At 39.1% G+C, this 21,319-nt stretch overlaps 1 protein-coding gene across 7 annotated transcripts in view; it reads left to right on the plus strand.

The window, feature by feature from the left end:
- LOC140898772 (septin-2) overlaps positions 1-21,319 on the plus strand; it is a 61,173-nt gene that overhangs the window by 19,703 nt on the left and 20,151 nt on the right. For 5 of the 7 annotated variants that reach the window (XM_073313144.2, XM_073313140.2, XM_073313142.2 and 2 more), the window contains 6 exons: positions 3,292-3,426; positions 3,898-4,015; positions 10,020-10,121; positions 11,069-11,214; positions 13,402-13,485; positions 14,914-14,971. In XM_073313144.2, coding sequence (XP_073169245.1) covers positions 3,292-3,426; positions 3,898-4,015; positions 10,020-10,121; positions 11,069-11,214; positions 13,402-13,485; positions 14,914-14,971 — 643 coding nt within the window. Of the gene's footprint in view, positions 1-3,291; positions 3,427-3,897; positions 4,016-10,019; positions 10,122-11,068; positions 11,215-13,401; positions 13,486-13,584; positions 13,682-14,913; positions 14,972-21,319 lie in introns of those variants that run through there. The other 2 variants (XM_073313145.1, XR_012155092.2) reach the window with 2 other exon arrangements.

A 21,319-nucleotide genomic window follows, 5' to 3' on the forward strand; every position in this document is an offset into this window, starting at 1 on the left:
CTGATAGTTATCAGTTCTGTTGTTCCTGGCTTTTGTGAGGCTGAATTTGTAGTTTTTGGCAGCTCAGGTTTATTTTTCATTTTTCCCGAATGAACTCTTTAATGTAATAATTTCGTTGTTTGCGGTTATGGTACATAGTACAGGATATGCTGTCTTCTAAGTAAAATGATATCATAGTGGTGCAAAGCCAGGTGTTTCCCGGAAATCAGAAGGTGCCATACACTAATGCCACGTTTATAGGAAAAATTACAGCAGTTAGGACTATAAAACTGCACGTAAATGAATTACATTGCCAGAGACACTTGTAACCAGGGGTGTTTTCCCATTGTTTATACTGTACTTGGTTTCTGTTCTAATATTCATGTCTCTTCAATCTCATTATCTTTCACCAGCTAAAGGGAGTTTTGTTTAAAAGATCAACAGCAACATAAAATGTATTGTCCTCTTTCAACATGTCTGGGTACTACAAATGCTAGAATTTAAAAATGAGTTTTAGCAAGAAAATACTGAAGTTTCACAAAAGTAATTTTTTAAGACACTCCTCTGCTCTTTTAAGGTCAGGCTTGACAAAGCCCTGGCTGGGATGATTTAGTTGGGGATTGGTCCTGCTTTGAGCAGGGGATTGGGCTAGATGACCTCCTGAGGTGCCTTACAACCCTGATATTCTATGATTCTGTTCTTTCGTTCGTTCGTTCTTTCCCTACAACAAAATATATAACCAGTGAAGTACAAATGAGAGAGACAATAGAAATATGCATGTTAATTCTGTTACTAATATGACTGACCTAAAGAAGGTATCAGTTTACAGATGGGTTCTCTGTGGATTGTGCAAGAAAGGAGACGCCTACATCTTCCATGTATTTCCAGGTCACTGTAGTTTCAGTTTTGAAGGCATACCACAGTATATTGGAGGCGTCTCTTCTGCTTGCATTTCAATACAAACCTGAAACTCCTATTGTAACCTAGGTTTTACAGTAACATAAATAATAAGACATTCAAGAAATGCCCATCAAATGCCAGGTAAACAGATATGTATGAGAGTTAACCAGTAAATCAAAAAGCTTAAAACTTGCTGCTAATTCTATTTCTGTGTGTATAAAAACGTGACTGAGCTGGTGTGGGGGAGAATGCTCTCAATGAGAAGTCTGTCTTGGCCCTGGTTACTTCCAGTCCCTCATATCATGTTTTAGGTTGTTATAATGATATTTTCAGCCTTAAGGTTAGATGTCATTCTCCAACAATTCAGTAAACTTTTTCTGTGGATGTTAATTCTATCCTGGGACGTAAATACCGTTTAAAAATTTAACCATTTAAACAATTACAAATATATCATTTAAATGGTTAATTGATTAAGTGGTTGGGGTTGATCCCACTGGCCGGTGCGGCTGAGGCTGATGGGACTGGGACTGCTCCAGCTGGGCCCACTCCAGCCCGGAGTTAAGGGTTAAGGTGGGTTAATGGATAAGACTGTTGCTTACCAGTTAACCTTTTACATCCCTAATTATATCCCTTATGCTTGTTTGTTATAGCTAAGACATGTAGACCGAGATAATCTTTTCTGCTTCTGTGAGCAAAAGGGAATAAAAATGTTTGGGTGATAGTTGAGGACAGCACCATCTTGACAGTGTCATTCTGTCCCTCTTTCTCCTAAGTCAGAGTTGAAGCTCTATATGAGGGTAAGGCAGACAGTGAAAGGGGATATGCCCTGGGGCTATTCTTCTGGATGACCTGAATGAAGTTAGAATCCCTTTGTACCAACACTTGCACAGCTATAACAGATTTGCCAATGGTAGCAAAATGTCCTTCCAAGAGGTGGAATGGGCTAAGAGGGCTGTGTACAAGGGCTATACCTCACCATAGATTCTGTGCCTTCAGTCTGATCAGATGCTCAGGATCCTTAGGGTTGAAAGCAAGAAAACCTCCCTGTTACAGTCTACATTTGCAACAGGCAATGATTGTCTAACCCCCACTCTTTTGCCCTCCGCCAACTTGCTGTCCACCTTCATTCTCCTTATACTTAACTTCTCCCTCCCTTTGTCTCTCCCTGCTTTCTCACTGTTGTCTTCCTTTCTAACTCCTCAAACCCCACCTCCACTCCCCCTTCAACAACAGAAAAATCACATTTAAAGTTAATCTAAGTGGGGAAAAAGTGAATGGTAAATTGTACACATGACACAAAGTATCTGCTTAATCTTATGTTTGTATCCTCTGGGCTCCCTTGCCTCTCTCCCCTCTCTTCATTGTTTGTTGCTGTCACACCAAACTTATTTAAATTGTTAACACTTAAGGGCAAGGAATGTGTCTTTTTTTTTTTTTTTTAAATTTTTTGTGGGGCATCTAGTACACATTGGGGTGTTCAAAAACAATAAATCTGCTTGGTAGTACATACATTTTTTTTTAAAAAAAGCCATAATTTTATTTTTCACCCACTGTTTGTGGTATCAGTTAACATATCAGACGTAGGTTGACATTCCATTACTTTCTTCCAATGCATATTTTAAATTGCCTTGAGATAAGTATGAATTTGCCAACATAAGGATGGTGGCAAAAATTAGCTTAATAAATCACATGATGTTTGAGCACATGTCTTTCAAATATATTCAGACTGAATTCAAGCAGACTAAAATACCAGAATTTTTATAGGTAACTATAGAAACCTGATTCTAAGGTCAGGGTTGTCAAACTGCTAATCAAGAGGATATCCTGGCTATGCCATTTGTCAGCAGGCTTAAAACAAACAAACAAAAAAACCCACCCTATGTTCCTGTCTTTGTCTTGTCTCACCATTGAGTTTGTCTCTGAACTTGCCGTTAACCTTTTCACCCAACAGAAGTGAATTTAAAGTTGCTCCAGAGATAAGTAGTTAGGGGGCAGGCTGTTGTGTATCACACACACTGAACAGTTCTTAAAATTCATCGTCCAAGTGCTCCACAAGAGACAGTATTAGGAAACTTTTTTCAGAATAGCAGCCGTGTTAGTCTGTATTCGCAAAAAGAAAAGGAGTACTTGTGGCACCTTAGAGACTAACCAGTTTATTTGAGCATAAGCTTTCGTGAGCTACATGCATCCGATGAAGTGAGCTGTAGCTCACGAAAGCTTATGCTCAAATAAATTGGTTAGTCTCTAAGGTGCCACAAGTCCTCCTTTTCTTATTAGGAAACTGAATCCTTCTATTCAGAAGGGTTAATCAGAGCACACATTCCTTCTTTGCTCCTCCCTTCGCTGTCACAAATTATTAAAAACCAAAAACATAGAGCCTGTATAAGAAGCCTCTGTTTCTTCCTACCACAGCTTCAAAACAATCATCCATTATATTGACAATCAGTTTGAAAGATACCTTCACGACGAGAGTGGTCTGAACAGGCGCCACATTATAGACAACAGAGTCCACTGCTGTTTTTACTTCATATCACCCTTTGGGCATGGGTAAGAAAATAAATACTTATATTTTAGGGTGTTTTATCCTTAGCATGCATTTGGTAACTTCCCTGTCTTGGAGACTAACCTTCATGTTAATGGAGTTACTTCCCAAGTTGTCAGTTAGCCAACTCAATTAAAACAGGCTTTGGGTTTAATGACCTCCTTCTGCTTTGTCTTATTCCGGTAGGAATTTAATACGGAGGAGTAAATATTCTCAGAAACACAAAAGCTGGTAATATGCATATTATTGAGATGGAAACTTAATTACAATTCAACCCTTACATGAGCAGCTCAATAGATAAGTGCGCCAAGTCATTTAAAGTTACAAGACAGATTGTTTACATAGATACCTTGAATTAAGGGCTACTTATATATTGTTAGTACAAGTGCAATAATCCTGATACTTGCCACTTAATATGTATGTTTAATAGTCCTTAGGTTTAATTTGTTTTTGTTGCATTTTTTTCCTTCTTGTAGGCTGAAGCCTTTAGATGTAGAGTTCATGAAAGCTCTTCATGGAAAAGTCAACATTGTCCCTGTGATTGCCAAGGCTGACACTCTGACACTGAAGGAGAGAGAGAGGCTGAAGAGAAGGGTAAATATAACACCCAAGTGTCAGAAAAATGTGGACCAGCACAGGGCTGGAGCCAGATAAAAATAAACCCAGGTTGAACACTATTAGCTGAATCACAGAACATTTCAGACATAGGACCGAACTGTCACCTAGTGTAAATCAGCTCCACTGAAGTCATTGGCACTACACTAAATTACCCCAGATGAGCATCTGGCCCACAGTGTAGAAATGATCAAGGGGAAGTGTGTGTCCCCCAAAAGATTATTGCAGCACTTCCCTGTGATTTTTAAGTGTGTTATCAAGATGTGTTCTCTAACCTCATTGCTATTAAAAGAAGCATGTCTCCCTGCATCAGTTTTTAATAGGACACTTATTTGTTTGCATGAATGTCAGGATGTACTTAGGGCTGTACTGGAGAAGGAAGTTTTCCAGACAGAGCTGATAATGTAAATCTTTCAGTGTTCAAAGATTTACCTACCTTATTTAATACTGTTTGCCAAGACTTTCCAAGAGTTGATTTTCCAGCCAGTAGGCTGCTAGGGTTGGTTTTACAGTGCCATAGTTTGAGTAGAAAGCTCCTAAAAACATACAAAAAAATTCAGGAGAATTTTTGCTCCTTGTGTAGTTGGGAACACTGGCATTTTGAGCATCTACGTGAATGTTTTCCAGGACTCCTTCAGAATGGGTTCTGGATCTTTTTTTCCAGGTGTTTTGGTTTGTCCAGGTCTTTTCTCTGTAAGATGGACCAAGGGTTTGTCTTGACTAGGAAAAGTGGTTAAGTTTAGGTCAGGCTTAACTAGCACATGTTAGCTAAATCCAACCACTATTCCTTGTCACTACAAACCCCAAACCGTTGATGGGGAGAGAGAGAGAGACTCACAAAATGGCCTGTCATAGCACTGTACTCTCCATAAATCTAGGTAGCCAGATTTGCTTTTAATTAAAGTAAAAAGGAAACTTGTGGGGAGAAGTCTTGTCTAAGCCTTTGGACTTTTAAATACTGTAGTTTTGTAGAAAAAAACAAACCAACCCTCTAAGACACATCTGGTTGTACGACTTACACCAGCGTTAGCCCTGCTTGTGTGCACTAGGGGTGGCTGGTGAGTGAGAGGAGTTTATTATCTGTTTAGTATGTTCCTTTGGGAGCTACCTTTTTATGTAAACGATATTTGATCTTTAAACTAATTTGACTTTTCAGCATGTTTACCCTGGCCCATTAGATGAGCTCTGTGGAGCCAATTTTCGGGCATTGTCACCTGAGTTAAAGTTTCCAGTTCTGCATTTGGCAGCAGGCTGAGTGCTTAAGGAGTTAAAATTTGGGTGCCCAAATACAGATTTGGGTGTGTAATGTTAAAGTATTCCTTGAAATTACAAGGTAGATTCAATGCTAAAATGGTTATTCTGCTCCCATTTATATTTCAACTGAAATTTAAACTGACATAAAAGCAGAGGTTCTGCATGCATGCCCCTTTCTCCAAAAGCAACAACTCTCTTTTTAAACATAGCTGGATGTATGCCAACCAAGTTTCAGTAGTTGCTAGGACTGTCATTCAGTCATTGCTGTCAGTATCCTGGATTGAACATCCTCTCTTTATAGCACTTCTTTCCTCTACTGTTTGGTGATCTCCCTTTAGTGTCGAGCATCACATAGCATGCATGTGATGTGGCATTCATTATGAGGTACTGGCAGAGAGGGTATTACCAGCAGCAGTTGCAGTGAAATACAGACAGCAAGCAAACCTATTTCCTGATCTTCCTTCAATTGGATTGCCTGGCTTTCAGCATAACCCCTAAGTGACGTTAGATTGAGGTTTCGCGGTAAATATATATTTTATTGCAATACTGGCAAATAGAGGCAAGTCCTAGCACAACTATCCTATAATGAATGGATGTAAATTGATGAAACCTCACTTCATATTCCTTTCACATCAATCTAAATTTTAATTCAACCTTCCCAGTTTGTAGCATAACATAGTTTTTAATAAACAAATCTTATAAAATACCCTTGATTTATATTGAAGGGCATTGTTATTACAGCAATGTCTGGTCTTACCATAAAAACATAAGAGGCTCCTAAACTGTTGCCAGTTATGGTGTGGTTAAGAAGATAAACAACTTTTAATTATTTTTGGTCTACTGGCAAAGGTCAGTACAAATGGTTTAACTAAGTAAAATGTGTAATGTGGTTCCAAAGCTTTGAAAGTCTAGCTAGTGTATATTGTTCTAACTAAAAGCATCTCAGTTACAAAATCTCTTATCAGGAATAAGAATCAAAATTTGCCTTTGCTGGAGCTTTGATATTGTTTTAGATGTCTCTGCCATTTGGCGATTAATCTAAGGTAGTGTTTTTGTTTTGCTTCTTTGAACCAAGCTAAAAGATCAGTTGTGGTCCTTGTGAAGGAAACCCAGCTTGGAGTAATTCCTGTTTTGTCTTGCTGGAATTCAAAGTTGTGGTTTTTTTTTTTTTTTTTTTAAAGAAACTCTTGAGTGGGAAGAACTGCAAGGCGGTTTCACAAGCTGTGCCATGCAAAGCCACTAAGGAAACCTGCTCAGAAGAATGATTTCATGAGAGGGGAACTAGTATTTTGACTTTTTAAATTTCCCATGGGAATGCTAATCTGTAGGAACACAGAACCCCCTGAGGCCAATAAAACTGAGATTTCAAGACGCAAAATGCTGTTTCATTGTTGAAACCATAAAATACAGTTTGTTTTTATTGCAATTCTTTTTCCTCCCAGGAAAGCACTAGGTTTAACAGCTGTAATATATTCTAGCACCCCTTGTTGCTGGCTTTCCCTCTATTGTTTCAGCTGCATTTTTATCTCTCAAATCTCACTCAGGCTAAATGTGCTTTCTTTTTCCATGCATCTACGTAGAAGCAACAAACTGCAGTACTGCTTCACCTATACCAGCTGTTCATGTCTCATCGTTAGGGGATACTGTAAACTCCAATAAATTGTTGGGTTGCATTCTGCAAAACAGTACTAACCTCTAGATTGATATGGCTCCAAGCTAGTATCCCTTGCTGTTATATATATATATATTGTCTTCAGTTGAAATGGGGTTAACGTTTCCCCATCAAAATGTTTTTCCTCTTAACTAGTTGCTCTGTTGTTGTGGACTTGAGTTAGTTTTGATTCTTAAAATGAAATTTACTTAAAATTCCCCTTTCTAATAAAAAATTAATAAAATAATTGAAAGCTGTACTTCAATTTTTCTAAACTAACCTTACTTCCAAATTTGAAACCCAAGACATAACCCTTTAGATATTCAGATTCTGTTATTAAAATGTGGCATATAGTTTATTCGGCATATTTTTCTCTTCTAAAAGTGTAGAAGGTTGCAGGTATGGGGACCTTCATGTAGGTACTGCAGAGCTGCTGTGACTTCAGGTTCATTATATTTTACATTGAAAATGATGGTTTACACTCTGCACAGGAAGAAAAGATCCTAGGAATAGGGATGGTACATACACAAGGGTCACGCTTGTACGTGTTCCCTTAGCCCCCACCCTGGATTAACAAAAAGCTTAAAAGTCATTTCAACTTGGATTATAAAAACTGTAGAATGGGAGAGTTTCTCCTATAACAGATTTATTGGGTACCATTATAACAGAAACTCATAGGAACAAATGATATTGATGCAGGCTCCATAGCAAGCTCTCTTGTGGACTCAGTAGCTGCATCTATACTAGCTAATTTTGTACCTATTTCAACACTGGTGCAGTTACATCAGTGCTAATTAAAGTGTAAACACTTATGTGGACAGGACTTCAGTGGCTTTACTACTGTGTTGTGAAAACTTGCTTTCTTGACGTGGAGGCCTTAGCCTGGTCTACACTAGGGCTTTAACCATTGGAGTTGCACTGCTATTTTAAACAGACACTGACTTGCTAGTGTAGCTGCAGCCACTGGAATACCAGAGGGGTGGTTTCTACAGTCACAGTTCCTGGGTTGTCTGGAGCATCCAAGATAACTTTGAAGATGGAATGCTGACTTTCCACCGAAGAGCTAAATGTTCTTTCCAGTGATGCTAAGAACAGCCACACTTCCTTTTATCTGAACAGAATCTCCTCAATGTTATAGAAGGAGGAAATTCTCATTTCAGGCTTTTTTTTTTTTTTTTTTTGATAGTTTATAGGATCACAGTGGAAGTGTTCTCCTCTGTTTTGAAGGGAAAATTAAATAATATCACCTTTTGACACTGCCAGAGGTCTAGAGTTAAACTAGCTGTTTACCCCTGCAGTGATTTCATTAGGAAAAGTATGTATACAGAAGTACAGATTAGTGTTTGTTAATCCCAGACATTAGTTACAGTAAGGAGAATTGTGTGAGGATATCTTTCACTGTTAAAATGGAGAAAGTAATTCAAAATCCTCTAAGTGGGACATGGACTTAATTACAGTTACAGATTAGGTGATATAAAACTTAATTTAGCATTTGTTCCATTTTTGAATATATAGCATATAAAATATATAATGGATGCGCACACATGATCTGTGCTTGCTATTTTTTGAAGCTGTAAGTAATGAATATCTCCTCAAAATCCACTTCTGGTCCTTGCTTTTTACCATTGACTGTTACTTGTGTGTTGTCTGCTCCTGCTTCCCAGAGAGAGGCAGGGCAGTACGTATACATTCCAACTGTGTTAATGATTTGCTTGTTCTATAGGTAGTATTATTTTTAACTTCTTGCTGTCTCTTCAATACCCCTGTTCTTTGTTGGTGTTTAAGACCTATGTTTATCTTTGATTGTAAACTCTCTGGGGCAGGTGCCTTGCCTCTCTTAATCTCGGTAAAGATGTGTGCAAGAATATAGTGCTATTTTTTGTTAATAAGGTTAATATCCATAGCAAGTGATGAGTTCCAACTTTAGTATGTTAATAAACTGAATTCTTTGAAGTTAAGTTCAGATCCATTGATTAATCACCTGGTAACAGCAGGATTTTTTTTTTTTAATTAATACTTTGAATTCAGTGAACTGTCACCATATAAACTACTGAATTTAGAAGCTATTTGAATCAGCTTGTTTACATTTAAGCTTAATTATTTTATTTGGGTGCCAGCATGATATAAACATACAGTAAAATGAGTTTGAGAATATCTCACCATGCACTTTGATGTCCCAAATCTAGATCCCCTTGAGTAATGGGGACATAGGTGGCAGAGCTGTCATTCATATTTAACCATTTGTAATTTTGTAGCCCTTGGCTTTTTAAAATTGTAAATAATTCAGTGAAAGCTAATTTCAGAAACTCTTTCTTTCAGTTTATTTCTGACACTCTGCATCAGTGTGTGTTTCCTACCCTGCTCAAAAAGAGAACCTACATTAATTAACAAAGCCCTTCAGTGCTTTCAAGTATGGAGACATAATTTTGTCAGACTAAAATGAAATTTGTGTGAGAAAGTCCTACAAAGCCTAATTTGGATTTCCTCCAGCCTTCTCAAGTTTGTGTAATTATTTCCCAATTGTTAGTTTCCTATACCTCAAGCTACTGCTCTCTAAATGGACACCTATTTTTGTGCCGTCCTTCTTCAGCTATTTGTGGACTGAAAGTCCAGGTAGCCTCCATTTAGTGACGGGAGATAAAATGTGAATATATAGTTCTAAGGTAGAGACTAGGTGGGTGAGGATATTACCTCACTCCCCTTGTCTCTCTTAATATCCTGGGACCACGGCTGCAACAACACTGTATCACAATGGAAGTTTTAAGGTAGAAGCAGATTACCAATGAAGCTAAAACAGTTTCAGGTAATAACCAGGTGGGTAAGTATACAAAACCAAAGACCAAATGTAAATTGTTTTAATGACTTACTTTGTTGCTTGGTCAAGCTATTTAAGAGTAGGAAACATACTCTGGATTTCCTATTCTGGGGATAAGAGAATTTGGATGGCAGACCTGTACATCAAAGATATCTACTTAAAACCTATAGTGGATCTCTAGCCAGATAGAAACTTGATTGTTATCTTTCTCTTTCCAATTTGTGCACCTCCCGTGGGGGCTCCCCCCCTCCCCAATTCTTCAGGTTCTGGATGAGATTGCTGAGCATGGCATTAGGATTTACCAGTTGCCTGATGCAGATTCTGATGAAGATGAGGAGTTCAAAGAACAGACCAGGGTTCTGAAGGTGAGTTCTTCACTTGATATTTGAAAAGACTGATCATTTTATTTTAACTAGTTTTTATAAAGCTACAGGATTCTTACAGATATTATATTCAGTTATAATGTATTTGTTGAAAATTTGTGACTTTATTCTCTCAGAACTGAATGATAGTCCTCCTTAGAACCAAATATTACATGAACTGCTTCCATGCAGCTGTAGTAAAGCACTTCAGTCTTGACCTTGCAAGTACTCCCTTTGATTCTAGTCTTGGATTCTCTGAAGTCCAATGGTGCTCGATTTTGACTTTTTAAAATGTAGGCAGATGTCCACTAGATGCTAGAATGAGATGCCAATCCTCTGACTTAATCCAGAATTTGAAATAAGATCAGAGGAGAGCGAGGCAAAGGTATCTGACTGACTGTCATACTTCACTTCTTGCCTCTCACAAAACTAAATCAGTAATGAAGATCTTAATTTATTTCAGTCACTCATGTTTGTGCTACAGGTATCATTGCATAAACACTTTACAGTGTGCCTTAAACTGTGAATGTCTCTAGCTATCTGTTATCCATCATCCTAACTCTCTATTCTGTTTTTCTACTGTAACTGGCAAGTTTCCATGGGCTATTTATGTCAGATGACAGGCCACACGTGACCTGTGCTTCAACAAAAGCAAAAAGCTCCTAAAACAATAAGAGTTCTAACTGAAAACAAAAAAAACAACAACCTGTAAATAATTTTCCTTTACACAGGTGTGAAGACAAAACTGATCACAACAAGGTTACAGTTATTAATACTGAGGAGTTATGTACAGCATAGGGTATAGGATTAGGCAAAGTTCTGTTCTCTGATGCTAACGGGTTTAGTCACATTGGTTTGGTAACTTTTTTTTGCCTTTTCCCTTCAATACTGAAATGTATTTCTATGCTTCTCGAGAACTTACGTTGCTTTTGCTCGGTTGTCTCATCTAGGCTAGCATTCCCTTTGCTGTTATTGGGTCCAACCAACTTATTGAGGTGAAAGGAAAAAAAATCCGAGGTCGCCTTTACCCTTGGGGAGTGGTTGAGGTTGAGAATCCAGAGCACAATGACTTCCTTAAATTGCGCACAATGCTGGTGTAAGTAAAGGCATGTGTTTAATCTTTGGCATTACGTATCTGTTGAATCAGGAGGTGCCTTTGATGGATTTTTTTTCATTTATGTACACAGACTTCATTTCATTCTAGCCATATTGCTTTTGCTTTCTCTATTTTTGGATTCATTTGCCCATAGCAAGGAACAATGATGTACAAAATGCATCCTGTACATTTAACTGTGTGATGATTACAAGTAAGTATATGTGATGACTTCTTTGCCGCTTACTTCCCTGTGATGGGTTTTTAACAAAATGCTGTTTGTATTAACTTTAAGAGTTGATTGGTTATCTGTAGCATCCTTGCTTGGCCTAATTAAGCTATTAGTAAAATTTGGAGCATAAAGAAAATTTTCCACAGGTCAAGACGGCTTGTAGTATACCATGGAGTTTAAGTCTACTTAGACTGACGTTTCACTTTTTTTTGCTTCTTTCCATGCAGTGTAGTTTAAGGATGTTTTAAGATGTTCATTGGCATCTTTATAATACCTAAAGATTACTGTAGCAGACGTAGACCATTGTCCTGCACATGGCTCCTTGGGTGTGCGAGTGTCCACCTGTGCAGAAGAGCTAGTGGGACTGAGGCCTAAGGGCCTCCAGGCTTTATCTCAGTGCAAATTACAAATACTAATCATAGCCCATGACAGTGCGTTTGGATTTATCATTGTTAATATTGTCATTTTATAAAGGAATTGTTGCATCTGTTTAATTCAGATAGCATAACAATAGTATAACCACCCCCTCACCTCACTCCATGAATTATATGTCACCAAATGCTTTTTCACAAAGACTCTTGGCATAAGAGATTCTCTTATTTGATCATATTGTCATCATCTTAGATGGGCACTTGTGGGGCTAAGGTCAATCCAAATTCATATTGGACATGACTAGCACTCTCTGCTCAGTGGAGGTCCAGTAATGGAACAGCACAGGGCTATTGAAGGTATGGATCAAGTTGCTTTGGCATAGTTGCACATAAGGGGGAGTTTGCACATCACCTGCACTAGACAGGTCTGAAGCCAGTGTTGTTCTTCCCTTGCTTTCAGTGCTAAATTTGGTCAGAAAGCTTTTAAGTGTTTATTATCTTCAGCGAGAGAGTGGTCTACAGTTTGACTCACATTAGGCTGACAGCTATGCTGTTACATCTTTGTGATGAATGATGGCAGTGTGCTTTAAAATTAACCTGTTACAACTTCTTTCTTGTTTGGTAGCACTTACTTAGGAGTGTACTCATGGAGAATCATTCTCTCCTTTCTTCCCGTTCACTGATCTGTACTGCTGTGCTTAGTTTACTTCTACACTCTCAAAAACTCCACCCTTGTTTGCTGTGATTCACATTGTATAGTGTTCACTTGTACCACTCTGTCTTTTTATATCCCTCATGCGCTGATGGGTCAGAGTGTAACTTGTAAGTTTGAGGGTTTCTTTTAAGTAGAGTGTTGCAGCAGGAAGACGAAACTTTTCTCATTGATTTGTATTTTTAAAATACGCTAAAGATAGAGGTCAGGATAGACTAAGTCTTAAGCCCTGACAATCTAGAAAGTGCCATTTAAATACAGTAAACCCGATTTAGGACTATACCTTGTATGTATAATTTAGCTATGTAGCTTTTTTAAATGAAAGTTTATTATGGTAACTTTTCTGTTACTGGAAATTCAGTGCGGAGTCCTAGTGCAATAAGTAGAGCCTCCGCTGGTCAGAGATCGCCCTCTGGTGGTCAGCTTTGATGTATGTTGTTCTGAGAGCTGAAAGTTCTCGGAGGTTGCTAAGGAGCTCTACCTAGTCTGAAGTTATAAACTGTATTTTAGGACATAGTTTCTAAAATATCTTTTGAATACTAAACATAAGGCAAAAGCAAGGGTTACTACAATTTGGAGATTACTGCAAACATCTCCTCTGAAGTAGTGGACAATGATGGACAGCAGAATTTTTCTTGTTTTTGAAGGTAATTATCAGGAAGAGAGAAATTTAAGCCCCATTTAAAAAAACAAACAAACAAACCATGGTGTGGGTATTAATGTTCCAGTTACTCTGTGGGTGGAGGACTTGGCCTTTGTTTCTATCTAGGATTTAGTCCCAAATATAGTGATTTATGTAATAGAAACCGTGAATTGAAGAGGCTGATTAACGGTTTGGCAAAAAATGTAAAATATTATTCTTTTACCTGTTCCAGAACACACATGCAGGACCTGCAGGAAGTGACTCAAGATTTGCACTATGAGAACTTCCGATCGGAGAGATTAAAACGCACGGGCAAGTGAGTATGAGCTCCTTTGGGCTTTGCTTCTGTTGATTCTGTCATTTTTCACTTGTGCTATTGGACAGATTCTCTTTCCCTGCCATTCTCTCCCTTTAGATCACCATTCTTTTCTGAGATGCAGCACTGAAATGCACCATTAGAGAATTTCTGGAAATAACTTTAACAGGGATCATTTAATAAAGAATGACAGCTAGGTAAATACCACAGCTACAAATTACTGGCTTGGTTGGTTCCATTTGCATACCCTTTCTCCTTCCTCCTCCCCTCATTTTTAATCTAAAAATGCATAGAGAAATAGTGGATAGTAAATATGGTGGGGGTTTCCCCCCTTTAATAGTCCCTATAAAAATAATAAGAGTAAGGAACTGGGGCTATTAAACGGAGACCCAGCCTGTGAAGCTCAGGATGGATGGTGTTTCACTTTTTAATGTAAGACTGACACATTGGCCAAGGGTTTGTGGAATATATTTTCTTTAAGCTTTCTATTTTACTTTGCCTTGTTCAGTAATAATTGGATATACAGCTAGATAGACATCCTTTCCACACTTCCTTATTTCAGTTTAGCATGTTTCATTACCGTTCTTTAATTAAACCCATTTGATGTCACTTTCTTTATTTGTCATAAATTTTTGTGCCCTTCACAAGCTTCGTTTCTTTCTAGTATGAGGAACATATCTGTTGGCGTCGCATCTTCCTGATGACAGACAACCTATTCCTCTCCCAGCTTTACTTTGAAATGCTTATTAATTACCAACCATTATTTTCAAAAAGAAAGAAAATTGACATCATTTTGTATCTATGCCATAGCTTTGTTTTATTACTGCAGTGGTACCATGGAGGGATGATAAAGAAAATGTCTCAATTGCAGTAAATGAAAGAACAAGGCATGAGAGTGCAGGAAATTTCTTGTATGAAACAGTAGGAGAAAGAGAAGATGGGAGTGAGAAATCTAGTTGGGAAGAAATTTGAAGGAGCTAGACAATATAATGTGCTGCTTAGTATAGCTTCTTAAAGCAACAAGACTTTCTCATCCATTCCCTTGTAAGAAAGCATGCAGTCAATCTTGTTCTCTCTGTATAGCCCAAACTGTGAGCCTTGAATCTGTTCTCAGAGACTGTGTGTACTTTTTCTCTTCCATGTCTGTCTTATGCTTTCCTTTTCCATGCCTACACTGTATGATATGTAAAAAGGAGAGGACGACTTGTGGCACCTTAGAGACTAACAAATTTATTTGAGCATAAGCCTTTGTGAGCTACAGCTCACTTCAGAATGCATCCGATGAAGTGAGCTGTAGCTCACGAAAGCTTATGCTCAAATAAATTCGTTAGTCTCTAAGGTGCCACAAGTTGTCCTCTCCTTTTTGCGGATACAGACTAACACGGCTGCTACTCTGAAACCTGTATGATGTATGTTTGTGTTTGGTAGGCCTGTTGAAGAAGAAGTTGTAGACAAGGATAGAATCCTCCAGCAGAAAGAGGCTGAGGTAAGAATGCATTGTAACAAATTTCTCTTTTGATTCATTACAAAACCTGTAATTAAATGATACATATATCCATATCTGTATGATCTATCAGTAGAGATCTCCTACTGTAGGAAAAAATAGTATTTGTGCAGTAAAACAGTGAAATTGAATATTTAGACTGGCTGCAGAATAGTTTTCTCTCCTGATTTCTGCACTTCAGGTCATCTAATGGTCATGGGCAAAAGACTTTAAGGGTTTAGTTTTGAAGAATGTGGGGGACCTAAATGCAAATTAATTGCATTTTGCGCATTTACTTGTATATAGTGTGTGGTGTGTACACAATTCCTTGCTTGCAGGTGCATATCTTGCATTTGCAACTGAAGTGTTTGTTTTCTTAAAATATGATTCCTGCTTTTTGGTTAAACAGTCACTCATTTACTTGTGATAGCTCTGTTTGTTTCTTTCAAATAAGACTTCAGGATAGATAGTTCACAGTTAAGATTGCTATTCTAAATGAGATGCATGTTATCGCAGAGTGTGTGGTCTGTACAAAATATTTAAAATAAATGCACCCCTTGTACCTTCTGTAATGCTGACTGCAATGACTTGAGAGCATGAGTACCAACCTCCGGGCAGAATGTTAGGTACCATGGCACAAATCCCAACTTGGCTATGAAATCTATGCGTAGATTTCACTAACCAATTATTAAGGGTAAGCTCCTCAGGCACTATAATAACCTAAACACGGAGTATGCAATGTTGTTGTAGCCATGTTAGTTCCAGGATATGAGAGACAAGGTGGGTGAAGTAATATCTTTTATTGGACCAATTTCTGTTGGTGAGAGAGACAAGCTTTAACAGAGCTCTTCTTCAAACTCGAAAGTTGGTCTCTCTCACCAAGAGAAGCTGGTCCAATAAAAGATATTACCTCATGCACGTCATCTCTCTAAACATGGAGTCTCACAGTCTCCTTGGGTCTGTCTTGCCACCCAGGTGAACATACCTTTGTGATAGTTGGTCCCTTACACCAAGGAACACAGCAATATTCTTGTTACTTTCAGGTTACTCCCAGTCCCAAAGGACTAGTCTCTTGTTCCAGGTCAGTTGCACCTTAGATCTCAGACCAAAGACCACTTCTGTGGCCAATCCTATAATAAACTATATAAAGATTTAATAAATAGGGAAAGGAAATTTGTTATTTGCAAGGGTAAAGCAGGTAAACATTAGTACACAAATGACTTACAATCTTAAATTTCATAAGGTGATATAGAGTTTATGGATAATAAAAGCTTCTATGACCTTTAGGGCTTACCCAAGTAAAGGAGCTGGGGATCTCTTGCTTATGCCTAGAAAAACCTTGCTCCCTGGAGCTCAGGCAGCATAGAGATAGCAAATTCCTTTTGTTTGGGGTTTTTATCCCCCTCTTGCCATGTACTCTGACCTGCAAATTCAGCTGATGGGAAGAATCCACTTTCATGACTTAGCTTCATGGGGGGCAGAGCAACAAATGTCTTTTGTCCCCTTTAACATCCTACAATAGCCTGTCTGGTGCCGATGAACCTTTCCTGCTGGGAAGGACGTAACATCTTCTGTTGAAGATCAGCCCTTCGTACTCATTAATGTCTTTCTCCTGTCTGGTGATTTACACAGTCACAGAGGCTTACAATACAACCACTCAAATATTACCTTACAATATGGGCTACAGATGTTATAAATGAGATTAATGCATGCAGCAACTCACAAGCATTCAATAAAATCTAAATAGTAAACACAATAATTCTAATTCTAATGCCTATTTTAACAATATTAATGTGTAGGTGAGCCAGACTGATGCCAGCTATGTATTTGTCAGAGTTCAGTTGAGACACCGGGACCTTGGCATAAGCAGACACCTGGTCTGCCAATGTCAGACCTTGTTGCTTCACACAGAATAATTATTATTGATCTTAGATCTTACATTATAATATAAAAATCATTTCTAAAAGAGTGCGGGAGAAAAGACCATCGGTCAAGGCTTAGCAACTCTGAGGAAAGATGGAGATGCCTACTTTACCTGAACACACCTGGATGAGTCAGGGAAAGTGTCACATAGGCTGTACCCATCAGTTTCCATACTCCTACAGTTTGGTCTCTGATCCCTTACTTTTATGTCTTCCATTTTTACTCTTGTTAAGCTTGACCTTAAAAAAATCACATATGCAACTATATTGCTGGTTATTTTCTTTTGTTCCAGTCACTTCAGAGGATGAGAGTGTTGAATCAGTAATTGTTGTTTTGGTGTGAAATTGATGTTTGTTTATTTAGGTCTTAAAATTTTCAGCATATAGATGTAGCATTGAATCAGAACTCTTGACACCAGAGACTGTTGGCACAGTATTTCAGTTCAAGTACTACAGCCATATAATTGGTCATTTTATTGGGACATGGAGGTGTTTCACTGTCAATCTTTCATTGAGCAGCATTCATTTACTCAATGCAGTTTGGCCCCAGGTCACAGTGTGTGAATGGAAGAAAGTCGTGATTAAAAGGGAGCAGAGCTAATAGAGACTAGTTTCAGGCCAGATTAAAGATAGCAACTCTATAAATGGTTGGATGCATATTTCTGCGACCAGAGGCAGTCTCAGGACTTCTACATGCAGCCGGAAGTCCATGAAATGCTAATATTTCAGTCTCCATGTTTCCATCTTTCTTTATAGCATGCCTGTTAAGCCTGAATCCTGTTACCTGCCTTACTGTCTTCTCTGGCTGTTTAAAGACTTCTTTTCGGGGGAAATCTCCCATGGTTCCACTACCAATAGTGGTGGTGGTAGTGGGAACACTGCTGAAGATGGGACTCCACTGTTTTTTCCACAACGTTATTTCAGTATGGTGTTAAAACCATCATTATGAGCCTGTGTTCTGTCAGTGCTAGCTCTTTCACTGGTGGAGCTGCACTGGTGATGGTAACGTTTCTCCAAGAACAAAGTACATAAATTAACTGCATCCTGTTTACTGATTACCAGACTAAGGAACAATAGGCTAACATGGTGACTGCTTTGCAAGTATCAAGAACATCATTTGACAGTGTTTTTCCTATTACGTTTAGAGGTTTAGATTTAGAGAGAGGTTAAGTGACTAGTATTTCTACTTGTTTGCCTGTATGTATGTGGCCAAAGAGATGATGAAGACTTTGAAGTTCTTGGAGGACAATCTCTAAAAGTTCTCAGTGGGACTAATAACCTCTACATAACTCCTGTTAAGGTTGTGAAGGATTAGGTTGAAACTTGAAAAAACAAATAGATTTAAACGTCTACTGTCTGCTGTCCCTTAAAACAGTGGTTTTCAAACTGTGGGTCGTGACCCAGTAGTGGGTCGCGGAATGTAAGGTGCTGGGTTGCGGCAACTTTGGTCAGTACTGCCGACCGGACTGTTAAAAGTCCTGTTGGTGGTGCTGCCCGGCTAAGGCAGACTAGTCCCTACCTGTTCTGACACTGTGCTGTGCCCTGGAAGCGTCCAGCAGCAAGTCCGGCTCCTAGGCAAGGGGGCCATGGGGCTCTGCGTGCTTCACCCGCCCCGAGCACTGGTTCCACACTCCCATTGTCTGGTTCCACACTCCCATTGTGGGTGAGAGCCTCGGGGAGCCTCTTGTTGTGCCTCCGCCTAGGAGCCGGACTTATTGCTGGCTGCTTCCGGGGCGCAGCGTGGTCCGCGGTGCAAGGGCAGGCAGGAAGCGTGCCTTAACACCCCTGCTGTGCCGCTGACTGGGAGCCCCTGGGGTAACCCTGTGCCCCAAATCCCCAGCTCTGAACCCCCCCCCAAACCCAGAGCCCCTTCCTGCATCCCAAATGCCTCATCCCTAGCCCCACCCCAGAGCTCTGACCCCTCCTGCACCCCAGCCCTGAGCCCCCACAAACCTGGAGCCCGCTCCTGTACCCCAAACCCCTCATACCTGGCCCCACCCCGCAGCCCTCACCCCCGGACCCCAACCCTCTGCCCCAGCTCTGAGCCCCTCCCACATGCCAAATCCCTCATCCCCAGCTCCACTGGGTGTGGGCATCAACAATTTTCTTCAACTGGGTCGCCAGAAAAAAAGTTTGAAAACCCCTGCCGTAAAAGATCAAGAGGCTTTGCTGAGTCTTCTGTAGATAAGCTGGTATGAAATCTCTTCATCGCCAAGGCAGTCTGAGATTCAGGTTGGGGAGGACTGTGCAGGGAAAGAGGTGCAGAGGAAATGGGCTTACATTCCTTGGCCTTTGCTGAGAAAACAAACAGTCATTTCCCCTTCTGTTTTGCATTCCGATCAGTAACTGTGCTTGAAGTTCTGTTTACAGTTCTGCAGGGTTTACATAACCCCAGAGGGAATGAAGGTTTGGGGATGTGCCAGGATCATCATTATCAAGGCATGATTTTTGCTAAATAATGATCCTTAATTATATCAGAAGACATGTTCCTCAGCCAATTTGAGTCATTAATCTCTAAAATAGATTCTTCAGCCAAATTACAAGACCATTTTTGACATGTATAGATTTAATTTTGCTTTTCTGCAGACAGTTGAGTTGTTTTTTCTGTCAGTCTCCAAGTGTTAATGAACTGGTTTTATGAGGGAAGGGAGTGGAGAGAAGAAAGTAACGGTGTTTGCTTTCCTTTCTGTAAATTTATTACAGTACAAATTATTTGTTGTGACTTTTTGCTATTAACAGCCCCAATAGCTTTTCCAATAAAAGTGTGGTGGAGACTACTTGGAGCAACTTATCCTGTTATGTCACATTCTGAAATGATTCCCTTGTTAATGAGAATGACAAGCATAAAGGGTAAAACTTTCAAAAATATCTGAGGCACTTTTGAAAATGACACTTAGGCCCTGTTCATTGAGGCATCAGGGGGCATGGATTCTATCCCTAATTCTGCAGCTAACTCATCATAAGACTTTAGGCAGTTCACTTTGCTTCTCTCTGCCTTAGTTTTCCCACCTGTCAAATAACACACACTATTATTTCAAAGGCTTTTGAAATCCTTAGGTGAAAGATGGTATGTGAATGTAAATTACTTATTCAAAGTCATGCTGGCCTGCAGTAAATTGAACACCCTGTAATACTTAACACTCACAATTGTTCTTCTTTGTTTTCCCCTATTGGCCTCGCCTAGCTTTCTGATTTGTCTCTGTTCCTTGATCTCCCAGTGTGTCATCAGATAATAGGGGTACAGTGTGAGAAATATACCAGAAAGGGGCAGTCTTCTCCATTGTCTTGGCCCCATTCTGACAGACATCCCAGTGCCTGATAACTCTATGTAAACTCATTTTACCATATTTATATATTCAGTAAGATGCAAGTATTTTGGGAAGTATTTAATGTTTGCATGAAAAGGCTAACATGACAGTTGATGAAGGTCTAAAGACCATAGATAAAAGTATCCTTAAAGTGTGATACCTTTTTCTTTGGTAAGTTATAGTCCTTCTGCAGTGGTGAGAGGAAGTAGTACTAAATTCAGTCTTACACTTTCCTCTGTGGAGTGAAATAGCTTTTATCCTTGGAGAACAGGATGAAAATAAAACCATCGGGGAAAAAAAAAACCTTATTAGCAGTGCCAGTCCTGTGGAGAATAGAATGATGATGTTGACATAATCTTTGAACAATATATTTTGCCTTTTAAAAAGTTACTTGTTGAAACCAGTTTAACAGTCATAGTTCCAAGTAAGAAATGATACTCGCTGCCCGTAAAGTGCAGTGGCTGTGAACACAGTGACTTGTCTTATTTTATAAATGTAGTATTTATAATTCCAGAGAGTCCCATAAGCAAAACATATCTCTTGATGGAAATCCTTTTTTGCAATATAATTATTTGAGTGGAGCATATTTTTCTTGGCCTTACTTAACAGGATTAGTTGCACTCTTTGGTATTGAAGGTATTTTTAACAAACGCAGCGAATATCGTGGGAACATCTTGAAGCTACTGAAGGTCCACAGTCTTAAGTTCTATTTCTTCATATTATTTTCTTCCTACAGCCCCCTTCTCATCTGAATTTTATTGTTAAGAGGGACCTGGCTATTTGTTTGAAAAATGAACTGTCGTACTGGAAAGTGAACGTTGCTGAGTTCTTACCATTTCTTTTTCTCTTCCATCTGTGGGGCTGTTGCCTAAGCATTACTCAAGCAAGAATCTGCACTGTGCAAGGCTCTGGCTGGTTTTGTGTTCTAGCCAAAACATGCAGTAATGGGAATAATCAACCATGTAATACAAAGTTGTATCAATGTCTATACTCTCTTAACTCTCATGTGAAATGTCTGATTCCTCTCCATGTTATTGTTGCACTGCCATCAAGAATAATGTGACACTTTGAGCTAATTTCAGCCATAGTGTGAGGAGCTCTTTCTCAAGTAAAGTAGATGG

This window comes from Lepidochelys kempii, chromosome 15, assembly GCF_965140285.1.
Source record: "Lepidochelys kempii isolate rLepKem1 chromosome 15, rLepKem1.hap1, whole genome shotgun sequence".
Taxonomy (NCBI): Eukaryota; Metazoa; Chordata; order Testudines; family Cheloniidae; genus Lepidochelys; species Lepidochelys kempii.